Below are 20,479 nucleotides of genomic sequence, written 5' to 3' on the forward strand. Positions count from 1 at the left end.
CTGTTAATAGCTAATGTGGGAGGACATCTACAGTAAGGATTAATGATTGCAAAGCAATCACTGCAAAGTTTATTGAGTGATAATTCCCCACTGATTACCAGGAGTACAACACTGTCAGTGTATATTATGTACAAGGAAATTTCCTGGAACGCTTTACTGTAATGTAGCTTTGATTGCATTGATGTATTTGGAGGTCACTTTAGGCTGAGCACCACAACAGGATGATGTTACTGCAAGTTGAATATGAGTAAGATCCATTAAATTCCCTGTACCTTCAGAGGAAGCTGCAGTCCCACAAGCTTCAATAGTTTGTTTGTCCAAGGTCCAGCGGTTATCACCAGACTTTTTGCTCTGTAAATTCCTGTGGTGGTTGTCACAGTAACCAGAGATCCAGGCTGTATATCAACAACTTGTTCACCATCACGAATGGTTCCTCCAAGCCTCCGGAACAAATCCTGCAAAAGATTCAATTTTGTTGTGTGAAACCATGTAGAACACATAATTATTTCTAATAATTATTTCTCCCTGATCCAGAAAATATATTTATATATATCAAAGGAACTGGTGAGATCTATTTTTTTCACCCTCACAGTGACATTCTATCTTCCTTTCCTATTTAAATTATTAAACTGCTCTCACATTCCAGTTATCTGTTAACCGGTTTCTCTGTCTTTTATCTCTTCAACCCATTATCCCAGTGGAACAGAATTAGTTAAAGACATCCTATATATTAATGCATTTTTATAGAGTTTTCATTTCACAAAACCCTACTGCATCGATGGAAGGTTTGTGAGGGAAATAGGCACTTTTGATGTTTAAAGGCATTGCATAATTCAGGCCTAAGTTTAGCCTCGGGGATTTAAAAAAATTATAAAAATCTAAGCTCTAACACACCAAAGTATTAAACATTCCATCCAATGCAGGCACATTGGTAGGCAAGTCATCACTTCATTTTTCAAATTGTTTATATTACGTCTTGCCTGCAGGTGGCGGTGTGACGGGGTTTTCGATGCGAAGTGCTTGCAACCGTCAGTTACCCTTTGGGTCGGATTTTCGGCAGGTTTGCGCCCGGGTTTTCGTCATGATTTGACCCGCCGCGGCGAAAACCCGGTCGCAAAGCCCGCCGGGGACAAGTGTGCCGACGTGCAACAACTCGGATTGCGTTTGCGGCCCAAGTTTCAGCTCTCTCCTGACCCTCCGCACCCAGAATAGTGACAGGTCAAACCTGTCAGTGCAGCCCTGCCAGCAGCGGTAAGCATGCAAACCTGCCAAAATGTTCAGTAAAAGATTTTATTTTTTAATTTTTTTTCCAGCAATTCAATAGATAAGGGTCCTGTAATTGTTTATGTTTACAATGTTTCGAAGCACTGACCACACTCGACCAACTCTTTTGGGCGGGCCACATTGTCCACATGCCCGACACGAGACTCCCAAAGCAAGCGCTCTACTCGGAACTCCTACACGGCAAGCGAGCCCCAGGTGGGCAGAGGAAACGTTTCAAGGACACCCTCAAAGCCTCCTTGATAAAGTGCAACATCCCCATCGAGACCTGGGGATCCCTGGCCCAAGACCGCCCTAAGTGGAGGAAGAGCATCCGGGAGGGCGCTGAGCACCTCGAGTCTCATCGCTGAGAGCATGCAGAATCCAAGCGCAGACAGCGGAAGGAGCGCGCGGCAAACCAGACTCCCCACCCACCCTTTCCTTCAACGACCTTGGCCTTTATTGCAAAGTGGATGGCGTATAAAAGCAGGGAAGTCTTGCTACAGCTATATAAGGTATTGGTGAGGCCACACCTGGAATACTGCGTGCAGTTTTGGTTTCCATATTAACGAAATGATATACTTGCTTTGGAGGCATTTCAGAGAAGGTTCACTAGGTTGATTCCGGGGTTGAGGGGGTTGACTTATGAGGAAAGGTTGAGTAGGTTGGGCCTCTACTCTTTGGAATTCAGAAGAATGAGAGGTGATCTTATCAAAATGTATAAGATTATGAAGGGGCTTGGCAAGGTGGATGCAGAGAGGATGTTTCCACTGATGGGGGAAGACTAGAACTAGAGAGCATGATCTTAGAACAAGGGGCCGCCCATTTAAAACAGAGATGAGGAGAAATTTCTTCTCTCAGAGGATTGTAAATCTGTGGAATTCACTGCCTCAGAGAGCTGTGGAAGCTGGGATATTGAATAAATTTAAGACAGAAATAGACAGTTTCTTAAATGATAAGGGGATAAGGGGCTATGGGGAGCGGGCGGGGAAGGGGAGCTGAGTCCATGATCGGATCAGCCATGATCTTATTGAATGGCGGAGCGGGCTCGAGGGGCCGTATGGCCTACTCCTGTTCCTATTTCTTATGTTCTTATGTTCTTATGACTGTCTGTCCCACCTGTGATAGAGACTGTAATTCCCGTATTGGACTGTACAGTCACCTGAGAACTCACTTTTAGAGTGGAAGCAAGTCTTCCTCGATTTTGAGGGACTGCCTATGAAATGTTTTTGGAATGTTTTTTGGAATTTATTTTTGGTTTCTCCCCCCCTCCCAAGGTCTCTCTCGCAGCGCTCCTGGACATGAACTAAAGTTGTCGAAACTTGCGGTTTTCACCGTGAATACTTGTGCAATACCTCCCTTACCGATGTGCCTCTGGGACATACATAAATGCCGAAAGTTCAAGCTAAAAATGGTAGCGCAGTGGAAACGGTAAGTTTCATGTATCACTAACATTTTCGCCGAAAAACCCTGAAAGCTGAAAATCCGGCCCTTTAATTGTTAACATATATAGCCACAACTTTACATATTGGTGCCTGTGCAATAATAACGTATTCTTGCCCTCTACAATTCACAAGGCCCGCACAGAAAGACAGCAATTGGGCCTCCAATTTATTGCAACAGGACCTCCTCAAAGTCACCAAAATCGTGACCTCTGATAGTTTTAAACATTTGACGTCACTACAACCTTCCACCCTCTCTCCCCACTATGGTTGGTCCTCACCCAGACATCACCAAGTTGGTTTACTTGCTCCCCCATTCCCCCCCCCCCCCATTTATGTAGTTACACACATCCCACCCAACACTATTTGGTATGGTAGTGGCAAAGCAAATCAAATCTCAATATCTAAGTCGGATATCCAGGCCAAAGCTTCTGGTGTAACAGCGTGGATATCTTGTAGGCTGCCTGTGAATTTCCTCTGAGGCAGTGCTCAGTGATGTGCTCCAGGGTCTGATTAGGAGCTCCATAGTCGCATGATGGGGATGCTTTAATCTTCCACCTATGGAGAAGGTGACAGCATCAACCATGACCGGTTCTGAGGGTGGTTGTTTGTTGTCCACTGTTTGCGAGGAAGGTTTGATCCTTCAGGTTGTACTGTGGGGTCCTCCTATAAGGAATGTATGTCAAAGTTCTTCCAAGCATCGCACCATCGGTCATCAAAGCTGAGATATTCCTTTCCACCGCTGAGGTACTCTTCCTGCCATCACCCCACCCCCGCGCTCCCCCACTCTTCACTGAGGTTAATTTCTTGCATTCCTCTCCTCTCACTAAGGTAGTTTTCTTGCATTCCCCCCAATATCCTCCTCTGGCTAAGCCAATTTATGCCCTGCCCTGTAACCCTACTTGATCTGAAGACTGCACTTGGCCTTGACTCCATGTGCAATGCCACAGGAGAGCAACTTTTTAACTATGTTAAGATTGATTCCCTGTAGCAAACAACCCACCCACCTGTTACTCTCATAATAAAGTGATACAACTGAGTACTACATGCAATGAGTAAGCGTGACCTTAGCTCCTTTAATTAAACTCCAGAGTGTTGATACAGCATGGGAAGCCTGCTTATATACACTGCTCCCAAGGATTGCTGGGATCCCTTGGGACTCCAACAGGTAGGCCCTCTGGTGGTGGTATGATACAGGTTGCCAAGGGTTACAAACATAACACCACCCACCTCATATAAATTCAGCCCTGACTTGTCGAGCAAAAGCCACCCCGAGGTGGTGGAAAGGAATATCTCAGCTTTGACGACCAATGGTGCAATGCTTGGAAGAACTTTGACATACGGAATGGATTCCTTATAGAGGACCCCACAGTACAACCTGCAGGATCAAGCCACTTTAACTGTGACTGACATTACTGCAATGGTTCTGTGTTCTTTATTCCACATTGAAACCAGCAGCATGAACATCAATTACTTGCTGTGTAGACTCTGCAGACTGGTAAATTTTATTATTTGAGTGTAATGTTTTTTAATGAGTTAATATTTACTAATTGTTTAGAATACAAAAGTGTTTATATAACAGTAATGACAACCCCACTGTCTCATAAATAATGAAACAAACTCTTAATGATCATGAGATTTGGTAAGAAATCATGAGTTATTATTTTTTTTCCTGACCCGACCCTTTGCTGATCTTTACTCCCAGACAGGACGCTTTACAGCCAATGAAGTAGTTTTGGAGTGTAGTCACTGTTGTAATGTGGGAAACACGGCAGCCAATTTGCACACAAGCAAGCTCCCACAAACAGCAATGTGATAATGACCAGATAATCTGTTTTTGTTACGTCGATTGAGGGATAAATATTGGCCAGGTCACCAGGGATAACTCCCCTGCTCTTCTAAGAAATAGTGCAGTGGGATCTTTTATGTCCACCTGAGAAAGCGGACGGGGCCTCGGTTTAATGTCTCATCTTAAAGACGGCATCTCCAACAGTGCTCCCTCAGCACTGCACTGGAGTGTCAGCCTAGCTTTTTGTGCTCAAGTCCCTGGAGTGGGACTTGAACCCACAACCTTTCGACTCAGAGGCGAGAGTGCTACCCACTGAGCCACAGCTGACGTAAGACCGGTTGTTTATGTCCCCTCATGGTTTCAGGAGGTGCTGGCCCAGCAGGAACTCCAGAGGGTGGAAGGTATGAGGGAAACAAGAGGCATTTCGTACACTTCATGCTAAAATGAAATTTCTGACATTACGAAAACAATGAAATTGCTTTCAGCGCTGCCTCAGAAACTGTTCTTGTTTGAAATCTTGCAACTTATATTTTTAGGTTGGACTTGCTCTTGCTTATATAATACCATGATTTTTCTTGATGTTTAAACTTTATGTATTAAGTGTTAACAATTGCCCACTTCATGATATGAAACCTTGAGTCCAGAGGTTTATAAAGTAAAATCTGAATCAGCGATAGGGTCAAACAAATGTATTTCTGAATGCAAAACTTGCTGGACAGTTTAAGGAGTCTATCCCAATTGTCCCCTTAGCATAAGGTCCAGCAAATAATGTTTGTTAATAGTTTAAAAGAAGATGTGGCAGATCTTTATTATGCTCCAGAAAGATTTTATGCCTGCCTTTGCAAGAGTAAGTTAATCAGTATCCCTGCAGGAAAAGGTGTAATCCTAATGAAAATGTAGGATGAACAGACGGGAAATCAATAGTTGTCAAGATTTTTACCAACTCTATGAACCAAAACAGCTCTGTGATGGTGAATAAATTAATACATTGTGCCGAGGTTAATCTCCAGTTACATATAGACAATTAAAGAGTCCTGCAAGTCCACTTGACCAATTTAAAAAACATATTACTAATTTACTTACTTGTGGAACCCTGTGTGGAAATATATGTTCTATGTTGCAAAGTTGATAGAAATGACACTTTGGCTTTTCAACACAAGTGAATCTTTAATTAAAATATAGTTGCGGACAAATTAATGTGCCATGGAAACACGTCAACCTTCAATAAACTGCTAGATAAATCTTTCCATTTTACACATTCTGTACCTGATATTATTTTCACAATGTCACTGCCAAGAATCAGGAGCTGTCTTGTGCACCAGCTCCTTTTATCCTTTCATTTGTTTGTAGGTTCCTCTTTGCTGGCCATTATTTTCTTCATTGCTCCCAGGAATCTGCCCATTCTACTCTAACTGGTTGCGGGGAAGTCTGTAACATTGGTTTCCCATCTCCTTTTATTCTTATGGTTCAGCGTTTCCCTCCTTCACCTCACTACCTTCTCCCCAAAGACCCACTAAAATTGTGTGAAACTTTGTGGGGTAGAAATTGCGCCCCCCCCCCCGCCCGAAACCCCGTTTCGATGGTTTTTATCGCAGCTGCGGTTCAAGTTGACTGTTTCGTGAAATTCCGCTCTTTGTTTTTTTTTGTTTTGATCCGGAAGTTGGTGTAAATCGGTGACTACACCCGAGAGGCAAAGACGCAGCAGTGACAGCAACTGAGGGGCGGAAGTTGGGATGGGGGGGGGCGGAGTCACCACCACGTCACCACGGCTCTTCCATTCACTTAAAGGGGAGAGCTTTTGCGATTTTTAAACTTCGAGCCACTGGGCCACCAGGAAGGGTTTCGGCCGGGCCAGCGGCTTGGCACTCAGGAGGGAACAATTGGGATAGACTCCTTAAATTGTCCAGCATGTTCTGCATTCAGAAATACATTTGGTTGAAGCTATCACTGATGCAGATTTTACCTGTTGGCGGCCCGGCCGAACCCCGGGGTTTAATTATCAGGCTTACATGGCAGTCGGCCGACAAAAAAAACACATGGCAGTAGCGGCAGTGAGTCTTCCCCTTTAAGGAAAGCCGCACCGCCGCTGCAAGAGGCCACAGCCTCGCTGGACCACCGGGGAAAAGCTTGTTTTGGCACCGCCGGGCGGGCCGAAGGTTTTTCGAGGAGAATGTCGCCGTTGGGGTGGGGGGTGGGGGGGGGGGACATCAGCGGTGCGCACGGTGATGATGTGCTTAACACCGATCGGCAGCAGCGAAGCGGTAAGGGGGGGATTGGGGCACCGCCGGGAAAACGCGGGAGGGCAATTGAGCGAGCAGCGGCCATTTCACCAAAAGTCGCCGACCACTCCACTCCGCAGAACGGCCGCCGATTTGCGGTGGTAACAGGCCTTAAGGAGGGGCAATTTCGGCCCCTGTGTACTTTAAAGGTAATTTCATGAGGAATACACATCTTAGGGGATGATCATCATTAAAGGCTTTCTTCAAAAGAAAAGGGCAATAATACCGGAGATAACCTTATCGTTCTCTTTCAGATCCGAATCAGTCGCTATCCAGCATTATTTTTTAAATGCTTATCGATGCAAGGGATGTTGGCTCAAGGAATGGGATTTTTCCATTTCAGACACCCAGGGCTGGATTTTAACACCCAAAAATTGGTGGGTTGGTGTTGGGGTCGGGTCAGAGGGCAAAATGTTTAAATTCTCAAACCCGCCCGTTTCCAGGTTTAACGGAGGCGGGTCAGAGGGCAGCAGTCAACCTGCTCCCAGGAGGCGGTTTGGCAATTCTTCACTGTGGCCTGCGGGGCAGCTGTAGGGAGGCAAGGACAGGTTCGGGGAGGTCAGTGCCTTGTGGGCCAGGAGGATCAGGAGAGCTTCCTTGCCCCCCCCACATCAGACCCCACTCCCCACATAGAAAGACTCCTGGGGTCCGTAAGCGCCCCCTTTGCTTGGGATCGGACACTCTCCTGGATGGGCCACCACCCACGGGATCGGGGATCAAACCTCTCCCGGGATCGGATCCCCCCCTGCACCTCAACCCTGGGGTTGTGGATCAGGTCTACCTGGCCTTGCGGCCTGCTACAGAATAGAGTTCAAATCCACAGCGTGCGGGGAAACTGGGTTTCCCGTCTAAAACTCCCCCCTACATAATCCACCCTGTTACTATCCAAGCCTCAGTCTCGGCATCAAACACCTCCAGCTGAGATATAGCGCAGACCAGATGCCATGTGACAATTGTTTCCAATTTCTCTCTGAGTGAGATTGCCAAATTAAGAATCAGTTTGCGCTGTAGCCGTGTGCCCACTAGGAACTGGGGTGACGTTGCCCAAACCCATTTCACATAGGATCCTTATAACATAGAAACATAGAAAATAGGTACAGGAGCAGGCCATTCGGCCCTTCGCGCCTGCATCACCATTCAATATGATCATGGCTGATCATACCAGATGATAGAGGCTTTCATTCCATCGGTCTGTGGGGTAGGGCTAGTGTCCTTGACCTCCGTCACCCTGATCCCCATTCGGGCATTTTTTGTTTTCATTTTAGATCAAAATATCCGTTCAGGGCTCACGTCAGACTAAGTAGAAGTTTAGTGGCAGGGTAGATTATCTGAACTTTGAGACTGTTTTATTATTGCTCAATTCCCTTCAACCTATCTATGTATTCAATTTTATGATACCAGGAATACAGTTTTCATTTGTATTCATAGATTCTATAAAACTTCCGGGTGGCTTACAGGTATTGAAATTGTGTGAGATCCTGATGGAGCCAACATCACTGAGCGCATATTATAACTAATATCATCGACGGTACACAGCATTCATTGTTATGGGTCAAAGGGTGACCATTTGCAGGTAAAAACGAGCAGATTACTATATGCTCCGAACTCGCCTTTTCGGATTTTAACCTGCAGAATTCTGCAGGCAGATGAGGAGCCTGTCTACATTAAACGGTGGGCTCATGAGTTCATGCAATTCAGGGTCTTACTATCACAACGGGACTCCGATGCCATTGTAACTGTGACCTGAGTGGGTTTGCTGCTGTGACTTTGCAAACAGGCTGAAGCAGGTCTGCAGACAGATGAGGCCCTTCGAGGTAAATGTAAAATGTTCCTTTGTGGGGCCAGGAGTGCTCCTCTGAGCCCCCCTCCCTCCTTCCACTGCCTCAGACCCTCTAATCCCCCTCTCACTGCTTCCCTGCCGCAGACCCTCTGAGCACCCCACTCCCTCCTTCCCCTGCCCCAGACCCTCTGAGCCCCACATGCCCCTTCCCCTGCCCAGACCCTCTGAGCCCTACATGCCTCTTCCCCTACCCAGACCCTCTGAGCCTCCCCCAGCTTCCCCTGCCCCAGACCCTCTGAGCACCCCCCTCCCTCCTTCCCCTGCCCCAGACCCTCTGAGCCCCCCTCCCTCCTTCCCCTGCCCCAGACCCTCTGAGCCCCACATGCCCCTTCCCCTACCCAGACCCTCTGAGCCTCCCCCAGCTTCCCCTGCCCCAGACCCTCTGAGCCCCTCCTCCCTGCTTCCCCTGACCCGGACACTCTGAGCCCCTCCTCCCTGCTTCCCCTGGCCCAGACCCTCTGAGCCCCTCCTCCCTGCTTCCCCTGACCCGGACACTCTGAGCCCCTCCTCTCTGCTTCCCCTGCCCCAGACCCTCTGAGCCCCACACGCTCCTTCGCCTGCCCCAGACCCTCTGAGCCCCTCCTCCCTACTTCCCCTGACCCTGAGCCCCTCCTCCCTGCTTCCCCTGACCCAGACCCTCTGAGCCCCCCCTCCTTGCTTCCCCTGACCCAGACCCTCTGAGCCTCCTCCCGCTTCCCCTGCCCAGACCCTCTGAGCATCCCGCCCCGCTTCCCCTGCCCAAACCATCTGAGCCCCACACGCTCCTTCCCCTGCCCCGGACCCGGACCCTCTGAGCCCCCCTCTCTGCTCCCATGGGTCCTCCCAAAACCCTCGCCCTGCGAATTTCCGGTGACTTTTCCAATAGTGCCGGCGTGCGGCCTCCGACTGCCCGAACACCCTCTCCCGACCACCAGACAGCTGACCGACGGCATTCAGTTGAGGCCCGGGAGTTCAAATACCCCCAGGCCCCCAACTAAACCCAGTGAGTGCGTTTCGCACTCATTTGCTCCCCAGCCCAAAACCACTTGGGGTTAAAACCCACCCCATAATATCAGGAAGGGGTAAAGGAGGTCAAGTTGTAATTGCTTGCACTCTTTTGCTGAAAAGAAAATTGAGTCCAAAGAGTTTCAGAAAGCGAGAGTTGTAAAATGATCTCTGAATACAAAGAGAGACTTTGCATGCTTTCACGCTAAAATACCACATTAATAACTAAGTCATAAGTATCTAAATTAATTCATGAGCATACACTTGTGTAGAAAGTAGTTATTTCCACACTGCTGTTCTAATATTGAATAACCACCCGAGTAAGTTTATTATAGACTAATTTCAGTCAGTTGCTTCCCAGAATATGTCAGGGTAATGCTTGTTTAGATAAAGCATATGAATTTTGCTTTGGAGACTACTAATAAGATTAGCTAATGAATCTAAGGTAAAGGGATGAGGAAGCAGTGTGATAACCACGGCAAATCACAAACGCAGGGACTATTCAGTTGTATTCAGTTATTGGTATTGCTGAAGTGAGTTAGACGTAGATTTTATTGCTTTACGCAGAGGGTGGCGATTGTATGCATTGAACTGTCGAGGGAGACAGCGAGGGCTAATTGTATCAGCAAATTCAAAGGACCTTTGGATACATATCTACCGAAATAATTGATCAAGAGACATGAGAGGGATGGTGGGATGTGATATTTCCTGGACTGGACTACAATGGATTTTCCTGGACTCGTACGTTCCTATTATAATCTCCTTCTCTCTTCCCTGTTCTGGTCTCTGTCACAGTGCGACTGAGCTCTGATCAGATTTGGAAATGTTGGTGTGAAACACAAAAAAAGAACCAAGAAACAAAGCAAAATAACAAGAGAGGGGAACAAATTATTGTTTTTTTCCATTAAAGAAAGTAAGATTTTGATTTATATAGCGCCTTTCACGACCACTGGATGTCTCAAAGCGCTTTACAGCCCATGAAGTACTTTTGGAGTGTAGTCACTGTTGTAGTGTGAGAAGCGCGGCAGCCAATTTGCTCCCACAAACAGCAATGTGAAAATGACCAGATAAACTGTTTTTGTTATGTTGATTGAGACATAAATATTACAGACATTGTGTTGATTTTTTAAATGTGAAATAATTTTTTCCTCAGCTATTTTCCATTTTCAAAACTCTAAAGGGTCCATTTTCTTCTTAAGGGTTTTTAAAATTTTATTTTGTCTGTGCGAATAATTCAAGATTTTTAGCAAACGGTTCCATTAGTGTCTTCTTCACCTTTCTGAAATGCCCAGTGTTCCGAGAGGGGCTTTCCCCTTCGGTTGGTGTACAAATGTACCAGTAAAACGATTCCATGTGGAGATAAACTGTCAGAAGCACAGTTTGGATCTAATGCCTCACAAATAGACCATTAGTTTTCTTAAGCTTGAAAAAGGCTGTTCTGAGAACAAGAAGGATGCTTAACTTGAAAAACAAGTGCTACAAAGCAGAGTTTCCTGTTTGTCAAGCGTACCCAAAGAAGTGAGCCAAGGATAAATGTTTCAATGCACTTCTTGGGTATCCAACATAATAGCACTTGCAAATAGAAATTTACTGCGCAGAAGGAGGCCATTTCGGCCCATTGTGTCTGTGCCAGCCGACAAAGAGCCACACGGCCCTCAGTCAGCAGCCCTGAAGGTTACACATAAACCTATGACCAATGAACAATGGCAGAACGGTAAAGAGCACCCAGCCCAACCAGTCCGCCCCACACAACTGCGACACCCCTTACACTGAAACATTCTACACTCCACCCCAACTAGAGCCATGTGACGGGATCTGGGAGGGCGATGGATGCGGAAACCCTCACCACTTTTAAGAGATGGTTGGATGGGCACTTAAAGTGCCGTAACCTGCAGGGTTACGGACCTAGAGCTGGTAATTGGGATTAGACTGGATAACTTCTTGTTGGCCGGCACAGATATAATGGTAAGTACTGCCATTGACTATGGCCAGGGTGATCTCCTGGACTAGTTTTGATCCCCTGGATGGGTCGGAGGGGAATTTTCCCAGATTGCTATAATGTTGGATACCCAGGAAGTGCATTGAAATATTTTTTGACTTCTTCACATTTCAGTTGCTGCAAGTATTTCAGCAACCTCTTTGCATCTGGAGTACACGAAATTTGAACCACCTAAAATACTGATTCCATGATGTGACCAGACATGTTACTGAACCTCCTGACACTTGTTCCTGCTGTGTCAGCTAAAACAAAAACTTTAAAAAACCTTAAGTTATTCCAGGCCTTGAAAACCTGCAGCAGCAGCACCTGCTTGCGTTACCTATCACAAGCACTTCTTTTATTTACAGCTCAGCCGCAACATGCAAATTAGGGAAATATAATATAAAAACAGAAAATGCTGGGAATCTCAACAGGTCAGGCAGCATCTGTGGAGAGCTAACGTTTCAGGTCGATGTTTTTATTCCAGATTCCAGCATCCGCAGTATTTTGCTTTTTTATTAGGAAAATTCAAACTCGGACGAGTTCCCCTCTGCATTAAACGAGAATCTCTAATGTTGAATCTTGTTCCACTAATCTCCCCCCCTGCTGCAAACCTTTAAATTCTGTGACAGATTTCAGATCCAGCAAAGGGCAAGCTCCCAATCACAGGCGTGTTCAACACTGGGAGCTCACCTATAGTACGTTAATGAATCTGACCCCAGAAATGCACACGGGGTCCTTACACTAAAGGTCAGGTGAGAATGTGCAATTGGAAAATTGAAGCTCGGGTGCTTATAGCACACCATTGACTGATTCGGTATTCTAAAAAGAAATTTGGTCCTTAACTTTTATTTTTGTTCCGTTAACCTTTCTGTAAACAACTGCTCTAAAGATCCAGAGGTGTTATTGGCGGCAATACACCTAAATGACTATTCTTTATCTATGAGCCCAGACTGTGACAGCAGGTTATTCAATCGTGGTGGTCGTCTTTCGGATGAGACATTAAACAAGGTCCTCTGAGATGGATGTAAAAGATCCCATGGCACTATTTGAAGAAGAGCAGAGGAGTTCGCCCCAATGTCCTGGTCAATATGTATGCCTCAACTAACATTTAAAAAAACAGATTATCTGGTTATTATCTCATTGCTATTTATGGGATCTTGCTGTGTGTAAGTTGACCACATTTCCTACATTACAACATTGACTATGCTTCAAAAGTACTTAATTGGCTGTAAAGCACTTTGGGACATTCTGAGAGCGTGAAAGGCGCTATATAAATACAATTCTTCTTATCATTGCACTTGGGTTTTATGCAGTCCTCGCCCTATATCAAAACATGCAGAGCTCACTGAATGGTGACGTGATAGCCTTGGCTGATTTTTCTCCTTTACGAGATCAGGCAAGCTGAGGTCAACTGTAGAACCCATAACGTTGACTAAGCTAAAATCAAGCAACTCACCACAGACAAGGAATTAAACCAACAGGTCCAGGTGGCTCAGTACCACACCATACACAACATTGCCCTACTGAACCACAGGAGGACTTTAGGGCTCTGCTTCTTACCAAAAATGCACTAAAGGGAGGGAATGCAGCTACATTTTTCTGCAATAAAACACCTGGTTTAATACACTTGACAGAGAAAATTATGAATAAGTTGCTGAAATGTATCAGTTTGCAAGAGAATGGGGCTGATAGTCCAGTGCAGTACTGAGGGTGTGCTGCACTGTCGGAGGTGCCATCTTTCGGATGAGACTTTAAACCGAGTCCCCGTCTGCTCTCTCAGCTGGCACTATTTCAAAGAAGAGCAGGGGAGTTATCCCCGGTGCCCTGGCCAATATTTATCCCTCAATCAACATCACTAAAACAGATTATCTGGTCATTATCACATTGTTGTTTGTAGGAACTTGCTGTGTGCAAATTGGCTGCCGTGTTTCCTACATTACAACAGTGACTACACTCCAAAAAGTACTTCATTGGCTGTAATATGCCTTGGGATGTCCGGTGGCCATGAAAGGCGCTATATAAATCCAAATCTTTCTTTCTTTCTTTTGAGTATCCTAGTTTCTACTATTTTCAAAGATTGGGAATGATTTTAGCTGGTTTAATATCCCATGAAAGAATGGATACAGAGCACAGCACATTACCTGAATGGTCTTTAAAGCTCGATCGGCATACAAGGTTCCCGCTGTTTTGTCAAGAACAGCAGATACTTCTTTTGGAAGGTTTACAGCTGGAAATCTCCTTGAAAGTTCTTCAGATGTCAAACTCTCCATGGGGATCTTGTTCACAACCAATGTCGACTTCATACTTTGAAATTCTGGGTCCTCTTCTGTGCCGAGAACCAATAACCCGGTTTGCCTACCGACAAATACAAGATTAATCGCATTACTATAGGACTGCTCTTGATATTTTTTATTTCATTTCTCACCAGTTATTTCTTCCCTTCCTTCTTTCCAGAGGGTGTTGATGCTTGCTGGTGTATGGTTGCAAGGGCCATAATTGCACTTCCAGCCAAGGTCACTCTCTAGTGATCAGGAGGTGGAACCCTGGTAGAATTTCCCCATCCAAAAGTCCAGAGGTGAATTGCAGCACTCCTTCAATGCCCCACGTGTGATCAGCTAACAGCGCAAATTGGTGTTTGATCCTGGGAATTCTCTGGAGTGTATGGTTCAGTCACACAGTGCTTTAACCAGCTGAGACATCAGGGAAGCCTATTCATTTGTATGTTCTTTCTGATTTGATTTGCTTTCTGTTCTATTTCTTATTGGGTCATTCAGATATGTCCAGACTGCCTGGAGAATAACCCTGGCTCAGTAACCTTTCTGGGGTAGTTCGAATAACTCTTCCAAGCAGAAGTGCCAGGTTTGAATCTTGGCCTTGTTCAAACTACAAATATTCCCCACTGGATAAGTTTTCTTCAGGTTTTTGGATGAATGGCTTATGCTACTGGAATGCTCGATCACAGTGGGAAGAAGAATGCACAGCGAGACCTACCCTGCTCTTTAAAGCAGATCTATATTGATGGTGGCTATGAACATTTCTTTGGCACAGCATCCATCTCTCCCACTGCAGAGAGAATAGCACAGGAGCAGGAAGGCAATAATATTTAATGGCCCGGAATTTGCAGTCAGCGGCAAAGTGACAGTGATCGCTGCTGACCCTAAGAAAGCTGCCCACAAAGATATTAAATCTGTGTGGTGAAAATGTTAACCTTTTGACCTTAATTTGATTGTACTGCTATCAAAAGGGGATCTCCAGCGTGCAGCAGCAGTGATGTTATCAAGCTGTCTATGCAGCCAATCACACTGAAGAACTCTCACCGACAGCAAACCAGGAAATAAAACGCACTGATTATCACTCACTTGTTAAAATGTTTAGAGAGAGTGAAATAATGATTGGGACTTACAGATGGGGTTATGGTAGAAGCTGAACTATCATAAACAAACTTTAAAACAAATAAAAATAATTATATTATTTTAAAAATCTAGTTTTTTTATCATAATGGAGAAATTTGACATTCCAAATGTAAAATTAGTTGTTCAGCAGTCAATATGCCGTTAAAACCCCAGTTACATATCTTTCAACAAGGTTTAATATTTAATGGGGTGTTTAACAGCGATATTAGAGCAGAAATCAGAATGGATATTATTGAGGAAAAGGGGAAGTTTTTTGTCAGTTCAAGTGATTTCACGATTGCTGGCTATGAGAAGTTCCACAGCGCAGACTGTGGTGGAGCAGTGAATGACTGACTGCAACTTCAGGATTTCCACGTTTATCTGCGCATGTGCTAAATCCTGAAGTTACGGTCAGTTTAAGAGATTAATTATGGCGTATACTGGCAGTTTCACCGTCATTACCATTGCAATATCTGGGTCTATATATATATACACACACACACGTGTATACCATCCAGCGAGCAATTTAGTAAAATGATTCTTGGCTTTGGCTAAAAGAACATTGAGAAAGGTTAGAAAATGCAAGGAGCAGGAGAGAACAGCATAAGGTGTCAAACAAAAATCAGCATTTGTGAGTGCTGTGTGAAATGACCAAAGATCTTAGAATGATTGGACAGGAAAGTTACATCTAAGCTCAGTGAGGATATTAAAGTTGCATCTCAGGCTTACTGACATGCTGCAACATAGAACTAGAATATATATGTTAAATTATGACCTAAAGTGGGTTAACTAGGAAATGGTCTGGCATTTTGAATTTATATTTTAATGAATTATAACAAAACATTTGAGACTGCTGCAAGAAATTCATTAAAACATGCATTACGACAGTGCAGAAAACAATAGCTTTAATCTATGTTATTTGTCACAGTTTAGCCTCGAGCTAAGAGTTGTTTGGATCTGGGAGGGGGATGGGGACGTCTTCACCGATGCATACTTCATAAATTGTAGGATGCGTTTATTTGTACTAACTGAAAGACAGCCATTTCTCTAACTGGCTCTCCATTATATGATCTATTGCTGATTGGTCCCCTTGGAGGATAAGCCACACCTTGAAGTTCCTCTGGAATGTGTAAATGGAACCGCCCAGCCCGTTCTGAGATACTTTCTAATTTGATCCATTTTGACTTCAGAAGCCACAGAAGACAGATCTCCCCAAAAGCCACCAAGTTCCAGCTGAAGTCCCTTATCCCAGCTTGCACGCACCAGGGGGTTAGCCATTTTCCGAGTTCGCTCTCTCCCCTCTAATCCCCCCATCGGTGTCTCTCTCTTCCCCCCCCCCCCCCACGGCACTCTCTCTTCCCTCCCCAGGTTCGCTCTCTCTCTCTCTCTCTCTCTCTCTCCCCCCTCCCCTTCCAAGGCTCTCTCTCTCTCTCTCTCTCTCTCCCCCCCCTCCCCTTCCAAGGCTCTCTCTCTCTCCCCCCCCTCCCCTCCCAAGGCTCTCTCTCTCTTCCCCCCCCCTCCCCTCCCAAGGCTCTCTCTCTCTCTCTCTCTCTCTCCCTCCCTCCCCTCCCAAGGCGCTCTCTCTCTCTCTCTCTCTCTCTTTCTTTCTTTCCTCCCCAGGCTCTCTCTCTCTCTCTCTCTCTCTCTCTCTTCCCTCCCCAGGCTCTCGCTCTCTCTTTCTTCCCTCCCCAGGTGCTCTCTCTCTCTCTCTCTCTCTCTTCCCTCCCCAGGCTCTCTCTCTCTTCCCCCCCCCCCCCCCCCAGGCTCTCTCTCTCTCTCTCTCTCTCTCTTCCCTCCCCAGGCTCTCGCTCTCTCTCTTTCTTCCCTCCCCAGGTGCTCTCTCTCTCTCTCTCTCTCTTCTCTCCCCAGGCTCTCTCTCTCTCTCTCTCTCTCTCTTCCCTCCCCAGGCTCTCTCTCTCTCTCTCTCTCTCTCTCTTCCCTCCCCAGGCTCTCTCTCTCTCTCTCTCTCTCTCTCTTCCCTCCCCAGGCTCTCTCTCTCTCTCTCTCTCTCTTCCCTCCCCAGGCTCTCTCTCTCTTCCCTCCCCAGGCTCTCTCTCTCTCTCTCTCTTCCCTCCCCAGGCTCTCTCTCTCTTCCCTCCCCAAGCTCTCTCTCTCTCTTCCCTCCCCAGGCTCTCTCTCTCTTCCCTCCCCAAGCTCTCTCTCTCTCTTCCCTCCCCAGGCTCTCTCTCTCTTCCCTCCCCAAGCTCTCTCTCTCTCTCTCTCTCTCTTCCCTCCCCAGGCGCTCTCTCTCTCTCTCTCTCTTCCCTCCCCAGGCTCTCTCTCTCTTCCCTCCCCAGGCTCTCTCTCTCTCTCTCTCTCTCTTCCCTCCCCAGGCTCTCTCTCTCTCTCTTCCTTCCCCAGGCTCTCTCTCTCTTCCTTCCCCGGGCTCTCTCTCTCTTCCTTCCCCGGGCTCTCTCTCTCTTCCTTCCCCGGGCTCTCTCTCTCTCTCTCTCTCTTCCCTCCCCAGGCGCTCTCTCTCTCTCTCTCTCCCCTCCCAAGGCTCTCTCTCTCCCCTCCCCAGGCTCTCTCTCTCTCTCTCTCTCTCCCTCCCCAGGCTCTCTCTCTCTCTCTCTTCCCTCCCCAGGCGCGCTCTCTCTCTCTCTCTCTCTTCCCTCCCCAGGCTCTCTCTCTCTTCCCTCCCCAGGCTCTCTCTCTCTCTCTCTCTCTCCACCCAGTGTCTCTCTCCTCACGGAGCACTTTACTCTTCACGTACAATAAACAGTTGCGGAGATAATCGGTAACGGTGGGGAGCTCAGACTCTGTAACTGGAGTAACGACTGCTTCCGATGCCTTGCATCAGATCTCCCGAGAAACGACCTGCTCCCGGCCGCCCCGCTCGGGACTCGGGAATGAACGGGTTGGGGAAGGACTTGAGCAGAAAAGGGTGAGTGCAGGGTGGGATTCGGTGACTATTTGTACCAATCCTCACCTGCGCATGCGTCTAATTATGCTCTCAATAGATACGAGGTATGAATACAATTAACGGAGTGACTATTTGTCCTAACTCCCACCAGGGTTAAGACAAATAGTCACCGACTCCGCCCAATTAATAATTAAACGGGAAAAATTATATTCCCTCCCCTTGAGAAAATGCTGCAGCTTCCACCATCACCTTCTGCCATACTTCAGCATCAGAGCTGCTCTGTTCAATAAACAAGAGCCATTTGTAACATGATTACAATGTAAAGAGACTTGCCATCACTGATAATGAATTTAAATGTCCTTTCCATGGTCCGGCAGGGACACTTTCCCTCCTATTGCATTATTAAAATGGAATAGGTTTCTTTTCCCGTCGCACAGTAACTACATACATGAAACCACTGGCTTGGGATTGACAAGGAGCACTGGTTCAAGAGGTTGGTAACAAGTGCTGATAATTAGCATGGAGTCCAATTTGGGTCTAATTGATAAAATAGTTTCTTGCAACCAGCAGGAAGCAAGACTATTAAACATGTCTTTTTATAAAGTGACACTGCTAGCATCCAATGGGAGTTCTGATGCTGAACTACACATGCAGATTTCTTGTTCCCACTAAATGTAGTAAACGGAATTGACAGGATGTCTTGAAGGTTAATACCAGCACTGGATAGAGAAGACTATGAACAAGAGAGATGTAAAGAGAGAGTCAAAGGAAGGAAATAAAAACTGATGAGAAAATGGAATGAAGAGGAAAACATGAGATGGAAACTGGTAGGAAGCCACATGAAGATAACTTGGAGCGGGTCTCGGTCATTTCATGGGAAAGGTGACTCCCATTTTCTGACTCCATTTATCACCATCCTCAGAGATGACATGCAGATAAAAATGTTACTAAGTCCTATATAAAATATCCACAGGCTCCTAAATGCAGTTAAAAAATAAAATGAATAAATAGAAATGTTACTTCTGAACGGGAATCTATAAGGGTGGTACTGATTTATAATCTTCATCCAAACAGTTCTAATTAGCTTGGTATAAATGAGACGACCATCTCATTTATATCAATGGGGGAAAGTAACTTTTTTGAAACATGAAAAGTTTAAGATAACTTCACAAAAACTACAACACATGTCGCTCTGTTCAGGTGAAGCTAACGTAACACATTCAAAGTAGAGTTTTTGACGCAGGAATGGAACCGGTCTGCAAACTCTGAAACAGCAGTCTCTTTAAATACTTGTAAGGAGAGCTGGTCCTGCCACAGCTCATGAATACCAGCCCAAACACAACTTTGTTCCAAGAGTGTCACATGATTGATAAGGATGAGGATGGCCATTTGGGCCATCCAGACTCATCCTTCCAGAAAGAATCTACAATAAACCTATTTCCCATCTCAGCATCTTGTTATTACTTGAATGACTCCTTTGCCTGCTGAAAGTCCATTTTGTGTATTGTACTGTTTGAATGGAGAACAACTTCCTTACATCAGTCTGAAATTTGTCTTTTGATAGGATCACTGGGTTGAAACTTTGTCCTTTTGTCAAGGTTTAATTTGAAGTCATTTTCTGGATTTACCATTTACTGTCATATAATCAGCTATACCTTTATCAGTTAGTGAGTTCATGCCAGTGTTTTGGGCACTCCCATTGGTCATATAGTGGCAACATGTGACCAGTGATTGTGTAGAGCTGGTAGAGGGAACATTAATGACTACTCAAATACAGCTATCATACAATCGCACAGCACAGAAGGAGGCCATTCGGCCCATTGAGTCTGCGCCGGCTCTTTCGAAAAGCAATCCAGTTAGTCCCACTCTCCTGCTCTTTCTCCAGATTCCTGCAATTTTTCTCATTCACATATTTATCCAATTTCCTTTTGAAGGCTCTTATTGCATCTGTATCCTCCACCCTATCAGGTGTTGTATTCCAAATCCTAACCACACGTAAAAATGTTTTTCCTCCTCTCCCTGCTAGTTTTTTTGCCAATCACCTTAAATCTGTGCCCTTTAGTTATCAACCCTTCAGTCATTGGAAACCGCTTTTCATTATTTACTCTAAACTCTTCATGAATGCCTCATTCCTGGAACTATTCTAGCAAATCTCTTCTGTACCCTCTCAAAAGCCTTCACATCCTTCCTAAAGTGTGGTGCCCAGAATTAGACACAATTCTCTAGCTGGGGCTGCACTAGTGTTTTATATAGCTTTAGCATAACTCCCTGGCTTTTGTACTCTATGCCTCTATTTATAAAACCCAGGATCCCATATACTTTATTAACTGCTTTGTTAGCCTGTCCTGTCACCTTCAAAGATTTGTGCACAAGCACACCCAGGTCTCTCTATTCTTGCACCCCCTTTAAAATTGTACCATTTAGCACGTATTGTCTCTCCTCATTCTTCCTACCAAAATGGATCACCTCACACTTTTCTGCATTAAATTTAATCTGCCATGTTTACACCTTTTCAACCAGCCTGTCTATGTCCTCGTGAAGTCTATTGCTATCTTCCTCTGTGTTTACTATTTTTATGTTTTGTATCGAATGCAAATTTCAAAATTTTGCCCCATACCCCCAAGTCCAAGTCATTAATGTATGTCAATA

General features: G+C 45.6%; 1 protein-coding gene across 1 annotated transcript in view; it reads right to left on the reverse strand.

Moving 5' to 3' along the window:
* Window positions 1-20,479, reverse strand: part of pipox (pipecolic acid oxidase) — a 100,052-nt gene that overhangs the window by 53,522 nt on the left and 26,051 nt on the right. The window contains exons 3-4 of the mRNA XM_070858085.1: window positions 13,717-13,930; window positions 273-455 (exon numbers count right to left, since the gene is read on the reverse strand). Of these exons, the coding sequence (XP_070714186.1) occupies window positions 273-455; window positions 13,717-13,930 (397 nt within the window). The remainder of the gene's footprint in view (window positions 1-272; window positions 456-13,716; window positions 13,931-20,479) is intronic.

Source organism: Pristiophorus japonicus, chromosome 16 (assembly GCF_044704955.1).
Source record: "Pristiophorus japonicus isolate sPriJap1 chromosome 16, sPriJap1.hap1, whole genome shotgun sequence".
Classification (NCBI taxonomy): domain Eukaryota; kingdom Metazoa; phylum Chordata; class Chondrichthyes; family Pristiophoridae; genus Pristiophorus; species Pristiophorus japonicus.